The 15,752-nt window shown below is 41.2% G+C and overlaps 2 protein-coding genes across 6 annotated transcripts; both read left to right on the plus strand.

The window, feature by feature from the left end:
- The first annotated feature begins 1,105 nt into the window (after positions 1 to 1,105).
- Positions 1,106 to 6,970, plus strand: LOC110062266 (methyltransferase-like protein 27). Of its 2 annotated transcripts, XM_020769141.2 has the most exons (4): positions 1,106 to 1,481; positions 3,274 to 3,398; positions 4,604 to 4,982; positions 6,129 to 6,970. In XM_020769141.2, the coding sequence occupies exons 2-4, from the start codon at positions 3,288 to 3,290 to the stop codon at positions 6,320 to 6,322; spliced, it is 684 nt and encodes a 227-aa protein (XP_020624800.1). In that variant the 5' UTR covers positions 1,106 to 1,481; positions 3,274 to 3,287; the 3' UTR covers positions 6,323 to 6,970. The 2 variants fall into 2 exon arrangements, with proteins under 2 accessions (XP_020624800.1, XP_089143791.1); XM_089287665.1 differs by lacking the exon at positions 1,106 to 1,481 and having other exon boundaries at positions 3,240 to 3,398.
- A 2,939-nt stretch (positions 6,971 to 9,909) lies between these two features.
- Positions 9,910 to 15,752, plus strand: LOC110062254 (methyltransferase-like protein 27). 4 transcript variants are annotated; one of them, XM_089287667.1, is made up of 4 exons: positions 9,910 to 9,995; positions 11,531 to 11,684; positions 13,952 to 14,330; positions 15,442 to 15,752. In XM_089287667.1, exons 2-4 carry the CDS (start codon positions 11,574 to 11,576, stop codon positions 15,633 to 15,635), a joined length of 684 nt encoding a protein of 227 aa, XP_089143793.1. In that variant the 5' UTR covers positions 9,910 to 9,995; positions 11,531 to 11,573; the 3' UTR covers positions 15,636 to 15,752. The 4 variants fall into 4 exon arrangements, with proteins under 4 accessions (XP_089143793.1, XP_020624789.2, XP_020624790.2 ...); XM_020769130.2 differs by lacking the exon at positions 9,910 to 9,995 and adding an exon at positions 10,113 to 10,287; XM_020769131.2 differs by lacking the exon at positions 9,910 to 9,995 and adding an exon at positions 10,341 to 10,691.

Below are 15,752 nucleotides of genomic sequence, written 5' to 3' on the forward strand. Positions count from 1 at the left end.
ATTCGATTTTCTATCGGATTAAATTCAGTGGGGCTTCTCTGGCGTATATTAGACACTGTTGTACACGAAATAAAAATATTTAGACATATGAAATAAAGACACTGGCAGTACAGTTTCAATGAAACACCGATCTTGACTAGGATGTCGTTTTCACTTTCATGTAATAAGCAAAAATGCAAAACTATATTGTCAGTTTTAATTGGTTCCTCTATTTTCAATAAAGAAATTTTAAGCTCCTTCTTTTTGCTGACTAACCGGCTTACAGTTCAGGTCACCTAAAACCCTTAGAAATTAATCAAAACTGTGATAGTAGCAAGATACTTGATCGATTTCCTTTTCTTTTTTTTTTTTCCGGCAGTTTTTGCTGTGAAGGAATTAATATTTTTTTGTTTTGTTTTGTTTTTTTTTTGTTTCTTCTCGAAATTGCCCACATCCCCTTCCTCCACCTCAAATAAATTATGGTACGTCAGCCTTGTTATATTATATACATTTTTCGTTAGAGGAGCGTTTCCTCTGGAGTCTGAATTCATTTTCCTGACGCAGGAAGATTTACTGAAATCAGTTTTTCCCCTGCTCCCTTATATTCTTAATCAGTCAATGATTCAAAGCGAAGCGAATCGCCCTTATTATTACAGTATGTAAGTTGCCGAGATTGAGTTCCATTAATGGAGTGATTTCGATTGATAGATTTTCGTCTATTTTGCGAAATTCACAACAAACGGTCAATTAACGCTTCCACAAGTTGCTCGGCAACTTTTTGGCAACTTCTCGTATTTCGAGCAATTTTTTTCGTTAATTTCGAGCAACTTTTCGCATTATGAGGAATTTGTGGTTTTCTACTAATTCTGAGAAATCGGAGCAGCGTTTAGTGCTTAAATTGGCCTTGCTTCCATATTTCACAATGTTTTACTAGACAATTTATGAAATGAGCCAGATCCCCTCCCCCTAGGACAGATCATGGGTGCAAAAGGCGTCTAGGTAAGCGTTTTAAAGGCAATTCAAAATGGCAGACGATGCTGACTTGCGTGTCTCATGATCGGGTGAATAATTTTTTCAAAATTGATATTAATATTGATGCGTAGTCTTAGCTCGCACATTTTTTTGGTTTTAATTGAGGAAAAAGTTAGTTGGCAACGCTGCCGGGTTCTGTCGCAAAATTGCACAAAAGTGCTAGAAATCTTACTTTTGTTGTACAATGCATTTTTCTTTCTTTCTTTTTTTTTTTTTGCATCCGACCAAAAATAAAGGAAGAGAGCAACAAAAACAAATTGGGTTTTTGTGAGCAACTTTTGAGCAGCGGTAGCAAACTAAAGGATTTCACATCTTCATCACATGTGACACAAAGAGGTCACGCAGCGTGATCTTCGAGCTGATTGCACAATGCGACAAAGCAGTATAAACATATCTGTTTTCGTTCAGTGATTTCACTTTCACTTGCTCCTCAGACTGGTGTTGTTTCATTCTCCGGCTGTTTGTTATCGGTAAGTTTTATTCTCGCCTTGTGACTAAAATTTTTCGTCGTGCATGACATTTTTACGATCAATGGAAGCCAAGAGGTCGGTCTGAACGACCCGTTACTGATCATGACTTGGCCAGTAGCGAATATTTTTGCTCTCCGGGTTTTGGCGTTTTGAGCCGTGACGCATGCATGTTTCGCTTCAAAGAATTCCTTGTTGTCAAATGTAACAAATTTAGCTTTAGAGTGTCACTGAGTAGAGTTAGAGATCTGAAATGTTTGCACAATCAACTGCAAAGAACGGTTGCGTTTCTTCATGCTATGTGCGTAATATTTTATCGAGTCAGTTAATTTAATCCGAGGTCGCATGCATATCGCATGATGTTACATGCCTCGTGTAGGGGCTTTCGCAATTAATCAATGCAAGATTCCAGCATATCATATTGAAATATTCCCGTTTTCTCATGTTTGTTGCTCATTTTAGAGCTAGACTATATTCTTTGCGCCACATTTATCGTATTTCATGCCGGCTTACGGTGATGTCTACTGTCAACACAAAAATCGTTCTGTTGCATATCAACGAAGGTCAAAATATATGTTCGTTTCACGACAAAATTATCAATGCAGAAAACGAAGTATAACTTCATTAAATATGTTGAAAAACATATCTTGGTTTTCACAATAGGTTATTGCTATGCGGAATTAGCAGTGTGTGGGTGGCAACGTTGTTGATTCTCGTTGAACTTCAAAAACAGGCTATTGTGAATGGGTCAACGCTTGTTTTCTTCTCCGTCTGGTTAACAACAACAAACTATTAAACCCAGTGAAAAATGGGGAGCTTACTGTACTTAAAGTCCAGATCGCTGGCCGAAAAACTTAATTCATGTATGTACTGAAACTTGGTGCTGGCCGCGGTTTCGGGGATTCGCAAGTCAAGAGAGCAGAACGTTGTTGTTTTCATCGCAACTGAAGTGTGCCAATATATATAGTGAATTATCGATGGGAAACCTATTTCTCCTGCATGTAATCCGCCCTCTAGCCCTGTTCACCCGATTGTCAGTGTCTGTGAATGGATTATACACCTGAAATCGCAGTGTTTCAAGTGTTTCGTAATCTCCTTTGGCCGAAGTCACGCAAGGCCGGGAGCGTTGCGTGACTTCGGCTGCAAAGAACTTTTACACGGACATAAAGGGTCAGCACTGAGTGTCCGTAACATGGAATTGCCTTTGTTCTAAAGTTAGAAATTATATGAATTCTGGTTTTGCTGGGGTGAAGTGAACTTTCCGTCATGTAAAGGTGCCTGTATTCTGGAGTTTTCAGGTCTGTCATGTAGGTTTTGATGTCACCTGTTGCCCTTGATCTTCACACCCGAAACAAACTTGTTACGGTTTGAGTGAATTATATGAAGAGGGTCTATCAACAACGGGCAAGTTCACCCGTAACATCAAGAGCCCGTGAGTCATACTCATCCCTAATTGACAGCCCTGGGTTCGAATGTATTTTTTTCTTATTTATCTATTTACTTTGGTAACGTCTACACTTCGTCGGAGAAATTTGAAAAACAAAGCTTTATTTCTACGGTTAGGCCTACCTTTTACACTATAATCCCGGAAACGGAAAGGGAGCTTTTCGAAAACGCTCTTCAAACCGGAGGAATTTGATTTCCCTGTGATTGCCAGGGCAACACAAATCCAAAAGACCGGTGATTGTTGCGTTTTTAAATTTCTCCGGCGTAGTGTGAACAGAGCCTTGCGCTTATTTCAGTGTTGACCAATTGCTTGCTCGCTTGATTGAATGAATGCTTCTTCTTTATTTAGACAGGTCCAGAACAATGTCGACCGCTGAGATTAAATACCCCAAGCGCTTCCTAGACTTGAACATGAACTCGCCAGTGGAGGATTCCAAACTGGCTTACGATGAAATGGCTGCTTGCTGGGAAAAGGTAACTATGACAACATATATTGTCAGAGTACGTTTACCGGCAAATACAGCCGCTTATCAACTCTTTCGGCCGTTTTGCGTCTCGCGAGACACCAAACCGACCAGGAGCGCTGAAAGACGGCTGTATTCTGAGCCTAGCTAACCTCCTACGTAGAAGCTCATTGTGCTCGTCACGCAGTCTTCTTCCTTCACGAAGAAAGACTGCGTGACGAGCGTCCACGTAGGAGAGTAGAGGCTAGCAGACACTAGCAAACGTTTGTGGCTTCAGGAAAGCGGCGAGCCAAGCTGACTCGTTTCCAGTCCTCCGACGCAAGGCAGAAGGGAAGGAGGGAACTGGAAGCAAGGCGAAAGAGGAAATACAGGCTTTGTGTGAGCAATGGATTTCCTGTAGTAACAGATTTATAGTAGTCTCAAACAAACCATCAAATCTCGAGAAGAAGCCCGGCCGGAGGTGAATATTGGTGTTGACAGGATGTCTTTTTTTCCCTTTGAGGGTGGGGGAAGGGAACAGGAGAAGGGCGATGTTGCATATTATATCGACTTCAAGTCATTATCTTTAGAATGATCGAATAGTAGTTGGGCATCTGTTTGAAAGGAGATCGGCGGACCAGTATGCGTCTGAAAAGCCTTTGGTGCATAGAAAAGTATGAACGCAAAACAACTCATACAATTGTGGTTCTCAAGTTTTCGGGTAGCTGGACTCATTTTCAGAAGAATTTCTAGAACGAAGATACATCTTATTGTGAAAATCAGGTTTATGTTGTAGTGTCAAGAACAACACTCGTACGTTTAGCCCTGTAGTAGTAATAGTAATAATAATAATAATAATAATAATAATAATAATAATAATAATAATAATAACAATAATAATACATAATATTTTAAGAGGAAGCCTCCAATCACCATAAGGTCGTTTTCAGGATGGTCCTTTGAGAAAATAAATGTAAAACCTTTAACATGATACATTAAAATCTAAAATACAATAAAAAGGACAAAAACATATGCGGTAAGCTAACTAAGATTAAAAAAAAAAAACTAAAACAAGAATTAAAATGTGGAGTGATGAAGCGCAGTTAATGTCTTGTCGTAGACCCTCGAACACGATACGATAGTTTTGACCTGGCGCGGGCTCGTTTCTGTTTACTACGCTTAAAAATGCGACAAATCAATAATTCCTATTTCTAATTGTTGTGCTTATGGTTGTAGATAAGCGACAACACGGGTTACAAAGGCCACATACTGTGCGTGGAGGCGTTTGATCGCGCTATGCAGACCAAAGAGGTCTACCTCAATCCGACAAAAGACATGAAAATCCTTGACGCTGGGGCAGGTACAGGAGGAATTGGAGAGATGCTGAAAGTTCGAGGGTACACCAACGTTGACGCGCTGGACATTTCTCAAGAAATGCTCAATTTAGCTGCAGCCAAGAACCTTTACAAGAAACTGATCTGTGCTCCCTTGATTGACACGCATATGAAGGAGGTAGAGACCGCTGAATACGACGTCGTGCTTTGCGCTGGCACCATAGTGTATGGACAAGTGAAACCAGGAGCGATCGAGCAGTGCGCACGATTTGTAAAACCCGGTGGGTGAATATGAACCATATTAGTATCTTCGGAGATTCCGTCCATAACTAAGGAAGCCATTGGATATCCTTCATAAGCGTGATGTGATTTGCTTGACGTGTTAGAACAGATATTTATTCGCTGTCTACGCCAAGTACCAGAGTTTTTTCTCTCTCTCGTGCAGTGTGTTGTGTTTGGCCTGACGTTTCAGCAGTAAATAAGGACTGAAACCAGAAACCGAAAACCTGAATATATAAACAATAGCCTCCATTTGGAGCGAAAACGGATGCTCGGATATTTGTCCGCGGACATTATCTGTTCCGAGAAGCGAACAGTTTTCCGAGAGCATAGCTCGACAGGGTTCGTACGGGTCGTGGAAAACCTAGAAAGTCATGGAATTTTATAATTTCATTTTCCAGGCCTGAAATTCCAGAAATTAAGGTGTGTGTCATGGAAAGTGATGGAAAAGCAATAAACGTTCTGAGAATTAACAGGCAAGAAAAAATTCAAAAGTCAAAAAACCAGTTTTAATAAAAAATAAATAAATAAATAAATAAATAAGCACTAGCACGCATTTTATGCGTCATAATGAGGGGAAAAAACCTGAAATTATAGATTATTTTGACAATACTTTGAGAAAAACTGCTGAACATATAGGTCATGGAAAACTCGGAACGATCATGGAAGAGGACATGGAAAGTCATGGAAAGTCATCGAATTTCAGAAGCCCCGAAGAGTACGAACCTTCCTCGAGGAGAACTGTGAGCTTCGATTATCCTTCAAATATTTTTTTCGAGACACGCGCAGGTTTGAAAATTGGGGAATATCACTCGGATTTATTCCCCAATTTCCCCAATTTTAGCCGGGGCATATTCAGTCACATGACGCGTTTCGACCAATCGCGCGCGAGCGAAAATATTTGATGGATTGCAAGCTCTGGTACCCACTGCAGGCATTTTGCTGAATAGCCTCTGTCACGCAGGGTATTTGCTTTGACGTTTACTTTGAGGAGGCTGATACTGGTGTAACTTATGTAGCGGGAGAGTAGGGGGTGGGGGAGGGGCAGCATGCCGAAAAGAGAAAATGAGGTAAAATATTGTCACGCAACGCTCTATTCATTGCATGACATCCCTTAGTAACTACAGTGTTCTTGCGTGCTTCTGTAGGTGGACTTTTTATATTCACCATCCGCGTGGACTCGTATGATCCAGTGGAGTGCGGATACAGTGCAATGTGCGAGAAACTGGAACAAACTGGCAAGTGGAGCCTGGTGCTGAAAGAAAAACGCGAACTCCACGTCACACCCAACGCTGAAAGACTTCGATACTGCTATCTCATCACTTACAAAGTATTACAGTGAAGAAGTGATGGGGATACCTCAAGCAAGGCTAGGGCAATCTTCTTGAGTGTAACTGGACAGTCTTTGAAACGTTAGATTGCGAGCAGTCTCTCATTTGCTCGGAAATCGGTGGGGAAGAACGCAAAACAAATGAGCGTGCGAGCGTGACTGTGAGCGTGACATGCGAGCGTCGAGTAGTGCAAGCGTGATAGCGCGCGTGACATGCGAGCGGCGAGTATAGCTCGCACGTTCACTTGTGTTGCGTTCTTCTTTGCGTTTTTCCCCTCGGAATTTTGAGCAAAAGAGACTGTTTCAGTCTATCGGAATTTACTAACACATCAGAAACCTTTGAAGAGATTGGAGTGGACGTGTGATAAGACATTTGCCCGCAAGTTTTTAGCGAAGAGATACCTTACAACAGTTTTCATTTACTTTTTTTGTGAGCAGTCGATTCAATTTTGGCTGACTGTAGCTAGTTGTCCCATTTGTTTTGAAAGCATAAGGTTGTCTAACTTTGGCAAAACTCGTGCTCATACATTCGTATAGTGATCTCTGAACTCTGATCTCACTGTCTTGAACATCATCGATTTGATGACGAACAAAAGTGTTGCTTGAGTGTGTGACATAATTGCAAAGAGTTTAATTGAATAAAGGATAAAATGTAAAGGGCTCAGTTTACAACATCTTTTGACCGCCCTTCGAAGCCATAAGGCTATATAATACCTAACTTAGCTTTGTGCGTGTACAGTCCCGTATCAACATTTATACCAGGCCATAGAGAATACAGCCAATCAGAATACTGGAAAGCCGTTGTTTATTTGACGGCATTACACCCAACCTTCCCATCATGCCCTCGCGTATGTCGCATTTATTGTGTTGATCACTGTATTTTCTATGGCATGGCATAAAATAGTTATACAACGCCCTCTCGTGATATACCACGGATTATCCCTCATGTCATCTAAAGGCTCGTGTATACCGAGAAATTAAGTGACTCGTGGGATATTTCATGGTATACCATTCGAAAGTGTTACATAATTAGGATGCATTCATCGAGGTCGTACGCGTTCTTCAAACGGCCGCCATCTTAGCCAGTTCAAATGGCAATCTGCAAGAAATTAACCTGATGTTAAACTGGGGAAGGCAAAGCGTTGATGGAAGGAAGGGGACTGGGAGAAAGGAAGAACGCATTGTTTCTTATTCTTGCGAGCGTTTTTTACGTACCTCCCCACCCCTTCCCCGTTTGCGCCGGCAACGCAGGCTAGGAAAGAGTACAAACTAACTCTATCGAACGGACAGGAAGGGGGAGAAAGTATTTTTTATCCGTTCTGCATTTTTGCAAATTTCCAGTGCACGATATTTCATTCAAGGAATCTATAATCGGCGATGTTTTCATTTCCAGAGACCCAGCTGGAGAGGCGATTGCTCGAAATGTGTTACATTCATATCAGTGTTCATAGTCATTTTATGACTAAGCAACCGTTGCTATGGCTGCTAGCTGGCTGATACTATTATAAAAAAGAATTGTTTTAAGGGACTATCGTTATACCCCGGGGAGTACTCCCAGAAAAATCGGGTGGGGGTGTGCGACACGCTTCGCAAAACCCTTACCCTATTTATGACCAAAATCTGCGATATTCCCTACTCTATTTATGACCTGACCAAAAATTCGAAACCCTATTTATGACCTAACCCTTAAATCAAAACCCTGTTTCAGACCTGCGTTATAATAAGTTCCCTCGTTCAGACCAATGTTAAATTACCGTAAACATAATTTGTGAAGGGCTTTTGTTGATTTTCTTTTCGATAACGACGAAAAAGTGGGTCAAAATCGTGGTTCAAAGTCGTGGGTCAAAACTCTCTAACTCCCTAGGGCGATCAAAACTCACTAACAACAACTTGAACTTTAGACTCACACGTGATCAGGTCGTGCTCCTTGAAACCGCGGCAAATTTGTGAGCCAGCCGGCGTCAAGCAAACGGTTTCTTCGCAGTTTTTTTTTTTTTTTTTTCTGTTTTTGAGTTAGGTGGTATAACAAAACACTTAAGGTTACAGTATACCTTCGGGTCGGCAATTTTCTTCAAATTTGGATTTTTGAGTCAAAATAGAGGGCGAAGAATAATCTCTAATTTCTGAAAAAATTTTTTGAAAAAGGCTAAATATTGGCGGAGAAATGGCGGTTTTACGTTGTCACCGGAAGTAAAAGTTTACCTCTTGATTGACAGCCCTATGGCGCGTATGTAATCAACCGAGACGATTTTCGCGGGAATTACCTATATGGATGTCACGAATTGACTACTCAGTTGATCAGCATTGTTGTTCCGACTACCCAGCATTTTTGATATTAGGCGTGTCTCTATTAAGTTATAAGTAAACATAGACCACGTTTAAACCATGGACCGGTTCGAAAAAGCGAAAACAGCGAAGAACGAATGAAAATACATCAATGAGTGAAGAAGCGAAAGTTCGCCAGGCGGATGAAGCTATAGTTATCGTATAAGGCGGGCAAATATTCGTGGTGAGAGAAAAGAAAGGTTCTGTAAAAATTTCGGAACTTGACAGCAATAACAGGGATGCTGACAGAGACTCTTCTGATGAGTCCGATATCGACGAATCGTTGGACTCATTGAGACCATTTGAAATATTATCCATGCACAGTTGCCCACACACAGCTGCTCTCCGCGCTGTCTTTTGTTTGTTTCCTTCGCTCAGCCACTCTAGCGTTCGTATCCTTTTTAGTCTTCCCCATTTTGCCAGACCAGCTTCAAGAAAAACCGAGCTACAGAAAAATTATCTCTCTGCCTTCGGTTCCTTGAGCGCATTGCGAAACACAAGAGTTTTTTAGAGATTCGCGCGTAAATTTCACCAGGCGGTTAACGGCAGTAAACTTTCCCTGCACTGATTGGCTTAGTTACCTGAGAACCCAGTTGAAGGCGTTTGTGGGCGGAGTTTGTTCGCGAAGCAGAAAATTTTTCTTAGCGCTGTTTTCTCGAATAAATTTTTTCACTTGAAGCAGACACTTAAAAACTCAAAGGGAATTTGTTCAATTGCTCTTAAATTTGGACAGTGGCTAGTTTAACATATAAACTACAAAAGCGTGTCTGGGAATTGTTAATTTCGAAATACTTTTTCTTCGAGAGCGATTTTTGTACGATCACTCCACATTTTTTTAATCCTATTTCGAAAACGTTCTGTCACTTTTTACTGCAATCGAATATGCCAAAACGCAGAGACGTTTTTTAAGCGCTTTGGGCCCTGAAACCGAGGAAAAAATTAAATTGGCGAAAAACGAAATTCGCTTTGACATGTAGCTTTCGAAAGGTGATTCGGGCGCTTGCATTTAGTGGTCGTGAAAAATTCGACAATTCATTTTCTTTCAAAATTGTTGGTGTAGTTTGATAGCCAGCTCCATAAGCTTTAATTTGATATAGGGGTTTAGGTATCTACAGCTTAAACTGCACGCGCTACATCGCTTGCGCGCGAGACACCCCTGAAGGTATACTGTAACCTTAATGACTGGTCCCGCGGGAAACAGTGAGTTTTGTTTTTTTCCCTGGACCCTCAATGTTCCCCTCGACTTCACCTCGGGAAACAGCAAACCGCCAGAAAGTAAAACTCGCCTAAATGGCTCTAAACCACCTCCAAGAACCTGCAAGAACCCAGAGACATCAAAATAACGCAATGCAAACATAAGGTAAGCCATTTTATTCAAATTATTTTCTACACGTAGCATTTAGAGTAATTTTCAGAGCATTCTCATACATTGTCTTATAAACGGCTAAAATTTTAACGCAATCGCCAACAGCATAATCACGTATTAATCGTATTCAACGTCTGGGCCGCCTGATATTTAGTCCGCCTGTTGTGTTTATTGCATAATACGCTGAATCCCTGCGCTGAATAATTGCGCAATGAATCTGATGAATTCGCATACATAGGCGCAAGATTCTATAGTCTCAGTAGCGCGACCATTGGGAATTTACGAGGTAAGCCTGAATTAATTTTTAATTTCCATCTGCGGTGCACGTCATTCGGATACAAGACTGCAAGATCATAATATATTCTAATTGCCTGCGAACACAGACGGATTGCCAGTTAATTTTTCACGCCGCCAAAAAGTATAATTCGAGCCTGAAAAAGGTTCAGGCTTAAATGGGATTCGCGCCCAAGACCTCTACAAATACCGGTACAGTGCTCTACCAACTTACCCGCTAGCAGAGCCGCTTCGATCTTTCCTAAATAGGGAGAAATAATCCCTCGAGTTTGGACTCCAGTTCGAGTTCGAGTTCGAGTTAGACTTCGAGTTGGACTTCGAGTGGAAGATCGAGTTAGACTTCGAGTGGAAATAAATTTGACAACTCCTCTATTACCCCAAAAATTTGGCCTGCAGGTTAGCTGTCTTTTGTACATTATCTTAAGCAAGTAATGAAAAGTTAACGTTAAAAAGCAACGACGTTCATTTTCAAGTTGAAAAGTAAAATTTTTGCATGCGCCCAAATATTTACAATCGATTATAAGAATGCTAATGAGACACTGACTAAAACTCTAAAATATTTACATAGAAACAATACAAGAGATAATTAAGTAAATAGCTTCGCGCGGATCGAGTCACTCTGTTTGTTCAATTTTGGTTGAAGTTTACGAATAAAAAGCATTTCAAAATCAAACAGTCGAGTTTACTCTGACATTTTTTTCAAAATCCTGAAATTGCTTCCAATGGTCTCTAGATCCTTTCCGTGCTCATCCTTTACGTGGTTGTCGATTGTTGATCGCTTATGTTCCTCCACACGTTGATGTAGGTGTCGACTCGTGAATCGAAGCCGTCATAGTCTGCATCGCACAGACCACACTTGTAATAATAACCAACGTTTTGTTGATTCACAATTGGAGGTTTATGTTCCTTTGGTTTGAATTGTACGTTGATCTTCGGACTTGAGTAAACAGGCTGGACAACGGCATCAATCTTTCGACTGAGATCACCGACTTGGTGTCCTACCGCATTCGCCGATTTCTGGTCTTTGAACGGTAAGACAATTCTGATGGGAGCATCTTGTTCATCGGATACTTGTTTTTATAGAACTTATTTTAACTCCAGGGATACGGCAATCATGCAGAAAGGAATTGTAGTTGTAATATTTGACTTGATTTGGGACCGAAGAGTTAAACAGTTGAAAAGGAAGTCAGTCTTACTAATGATCGAGGTAATTGATTTCTTGGATTCTTTTGTAGCTTGTACTTGAGGGAATTTGAGCAAAGGATCGTCCTTGTAGCCATGACAACAGTGACGGAGAGCTCGAAACACTCGCTGGTACTGCCAGGCTTAAACGCGACCTTGGAGGAAACAAAAATAGCCTATGATGAACGTGCTTCAATTTGGGAACAGGTAAACATGCACGTGCAACAGCAGCAGTAAGCTAATTAAGGCCTCGTCCACACAATGCCGGAGGAAATTGAAAACGCAGCTTTATTTCTACGGTTAGGCCTACCGTCCACGTACATTAATCCCGAAAACGGAAACGGAGCTTTTCGAAAGCGATCTTCAAACCGGAGGAATTTGAAAACGCCGACTTTTCGTTTTCGTGAGGACAGAAAGTATTTTGAAAACAGAACTTTCTGTAAATGATGAATGACCTCACAATAATCATGTGATTTCGCTCCCCGATTTTTTTTTTCAAATACAAATCGAAAATGACCAGTGATTGTTGCGTTTTTGAATTCCCCCGGCGTAGTGTGGACGGAAAACATTTGATACGTTTTCAGAGTAAAATTGTCAAATTCCTCCTCCTAGCAAACAAATGAATTTATCTGTTATCTTCGCACTTCGCAATCGTCTACATCTGCTCAGTATGCCGGTTTACGACCTGCCAAGACTAAATATGTAATGCCTGCGATCAGTTCCAAAAGAAATTAAAACACGAAAAAATAGCCGGCGTGGCTCGCGTTCTTCAATGCACAGTTCTTACTAGTGATTTGAAGACATCGATCTGGTTCTTTCTACCCTCTCAACGTCTTCTCGGATAAGGACGATAAACCGTAGGCCCCGTCTCACAGCACTTCACTGATCTGGTTCTTGTGGGACGTTAAAGAACGCATGACACTGTTCGAAAAGAGTAGAACCCGGTGTCATGGTCTATCTGACTTGTGCCGGTCATTGGTCTGGGGTGGGTAAGGTGAGATCATACATGGACTGAAGTGGCTGCAAAGTGCGCCTTCACTGTTATGCTGACGTCCGATCTTACCTCTCTGGTTCCTCCGCAATTCAGCCTCTGGCTGCAAGGGAGGAAGTTGGCACCAACTATCTATCTATCTCTATCTATCTAGTGGGAAAAAATTTATTCAAAGTGTCGAATGGGGCGTCAAGCTGGTAACAAAATAACATCAATAGTGTATTTGTTTTGCTTTCCTCAAAGGAGTTCAGTCATGGTATATTGAGTTATTTTGGCCGCGCACAAAATTACCTTTATATTGGAGGAAACCCAGTGAAGATAGGACTTTACAGAACCAAAGAAAACCATAAATGATTAGGGATGGAGAACATTAAGGGCCATTAACCGATCTTTTCGAGCCGTTGCTAAGGAAAATTCAGTCTCATCTAACCTCCTCATTTTTAGTTAGTTCAGAGTTATTTCATGTGTTTCAACTTTTTCATGACCAGTAACACTAGTGATGACGTCATCAGGCCACGCCCATGGTCATGTGACTAATACAGAAAAAATACAAAGGCTCCCAGGCAAATTTCTTTATCGGGATTTTTTTCTTTGATTTAATATTTCAATTTAAATCCTCATTACGCTATGCATCGATTTTGTTTCATTTCGAAAAGGTCAGATTTTGAGAGCATTTCAAAATATTGAAAAATTCGTAATTTTCTGAAAAAAGCACGATTTCGAAAAAGGAATGCATAGCTATGTTGCCAACGTTGGCTTTAATCGAAAATCGTCGAAAAAGGTTGGATTTAATGAAAAACCGCGTTTCCTTTAGCATTTAAAGAAACCGGAAGTGCGCCCGATATCTATTGGAAGTTACCCTATCAGCGCGTGCACAATTTACACTACCAGTGCACTTCGGTGAGATCACACAAAGCCACACGGAGTTAGTTTTTCTCTTTCTATTGCTCTTGTTTTTCTGTCTTTCTCTTATTTTGTCTTTGCTTGTACTTTTTTTGCTTTGCATTTTGTGAAACACAAAGAAAAACATCTAAAATGTATGCGAATTTGCAAGCTTTTGAGTTGCTTTTATTTTCCGTGCTCAGGCTGACGTAAGTGACCGGAAGTGAAATTTCACCTCCTTAGCAACGCGCGCGACCGCGCGCATGAATCGGTTAATGGGCCCTTAACACGGATTACAAACGACGAACTTGAAAAATGTAGCCTAAACTTTTCAAGATGCGCAAGCTGTGACGTAGCTCCTTCAAGCCAGCCCCTTTCCCAGGTTCTCTGTCCTCTGCCACCCTTGTCCTTGGGAGAAAGATCCCGTTGCGGCTGGTCACGTGACCATCCAGAATCTGGCTATTGAAAAAAGTCTGTTGCGCGGGAGGGAGGAGAGAGAGGAGAGAGAGCCTGGGAACGAGGTTGCCTTGAAGTTGTCATATTTACATATATCTTGAGATTTTAGTTAAAGTCAAGCTTCGTTTGTGGCCTTTTCACGTAGATTAGCGACAACACAGGTTACAAAGGCCACATACTGTGCGTGGAGGCGTTTGATCGGGCCATGCAGACGAAAGAGGTTTACCCCAAGCCGACAAAAGACATGAAAATCCTAGACGCCGGGGCTGGTACAGGGGCGATCGGGGAAATGCTCAAAGCTCGAGGGTACACCAATGTTAACGCACTGGACATCTCTCAAGAAATGCTCAATTTAGCGGCACCGAAGAACCTTTACAAGAAACTGATCTGTGCTCCCTTAACTGACTCATACATGAAAGAGATCGAGACCGCTGAATACGACGTCGTGCTATGCGCGGGCACCATAGTGTACGGGCAAGTGAAACCAGGAGCGCTTGAACAGTGCGCGCGATTTGTGAAGCCTGGTACGTAATTTTCCGAGTATGATTTGTACGAGTACTTAGCATTTATCAGAATAAACTGGTTGGGATGACCGTTGAATAATGGTAAGGGTTTTTCCAAAATCAGCAAACCAACCGAACGAGATGGCACTTAACATTTACAATTCAATTCCCGGTAATTGTTTTCGGCTGATGAGAGACTGGAAACTGGAAAATTTAGCAAATTGTGAGGGAATTTGCACCGTTCCGTTCCGAACGGAATAAGAGGACTACCTCTTGAGAGAGATGGGCTTTAATTTTCGAACGTATTTTCCGGAAAACTACTGTTTCATTTGACTTGCCCATGAATTTTCCAGATTTTTGGCTAAATGGTTAGCACCGTAGTATTTTTTAGCTATGTGCAGATACCAACATAGCTTATTGCTTTTAAAATGTAGAGAAATGGTTTTATAAATAAAATGAACCTTCCTCCTTTCTGCTCTATCGAAGCATCTGTTTGTCTTCTTTTGTCCTATTTACGTTTTTGATTTCCCACCACAGTGTTCACCTATGCTTTACGCTTTCTTTCAACTGTGCCGAGATCGCACAAGCAAGTGATATCTTCCGGTTTTTGCTGTGGGGCCGTTCTCGACATGAAGTTAACTCCAATAAAATGCATTAGTTTAATTTTTGTCAAAAAAAGCCCCGCACTAAGGTCTAGAAATATATCGTAATCTTTCCTCACCTCCTTCTTCCAAAAGTTCAGTTGACTACCGTAAAATATCACGTTAAGGACCCCCGGATATAAGCCCTTAATTCTATTTTCTAACAAAGTTATTATTCCAGATATAAGCCCCCCCCCCCCCCAGATATAAGCCCTCCAGTTATATAAGCCCATGTAATGTATAAGTGCAATAAATGTATTATAAATGTAATAGCTCTAAAGGTAATGGTACGTTCAGATACGTTTTATCTCGTCTTTTCGAAACACATTTTTTTATTCCGCTTATATGCCCCCTCCGGATATAAGCCCCACCGTTTATAAGCCACCCAAAACCCCTTAGGAAGCTACATTAGCCCAGGGGTTTAACGTGGGATTTTACGGTATGTTGACGGTCCCATAATGATTCTTTCTCTTTCATGATTTTCATTGCAGGCGGTTTGTTTATCTTCTCCATCCGTGTAGACTCGTATGATCCAGCAGGTCTGGGCTACAGCGACAAGTGTGTAGAGTTGGAGAAAACTGGTAAATGGAGTCTGGTGTTAAAAGAAAAACGGGAGCTACACGCCACACCCAACGAGGAAAAATATCGAGATTGTTATCTGATTACTTACAAAATATTGAAGTGAGCAGTACAGGTCGAAAATACCTCAAGGCAAGGAGGACGGTCACTTTACAATGGACAAGCAAATATTCAGTCTGAAGCTTAACTATATTTTGTGAAATAGAGGCAAGCGTTAGAATGA

Source organism: Orbicella faveolata, unplaced genomic scaffold (genome assembly GCF_042242905.1).
Source record: "Orbicella faveolata isolate gen_17 unplaced genomic scaffold, um_ofav_v1 contig_14, whole genome shotgun sequence".
NCBI classification, from domain to species: Eukaryota; Metazoa; Cnidaria; class Anthozoa; order Scleractinia; family Merulinidae; genus Orbicella; species Orbicella faveolata.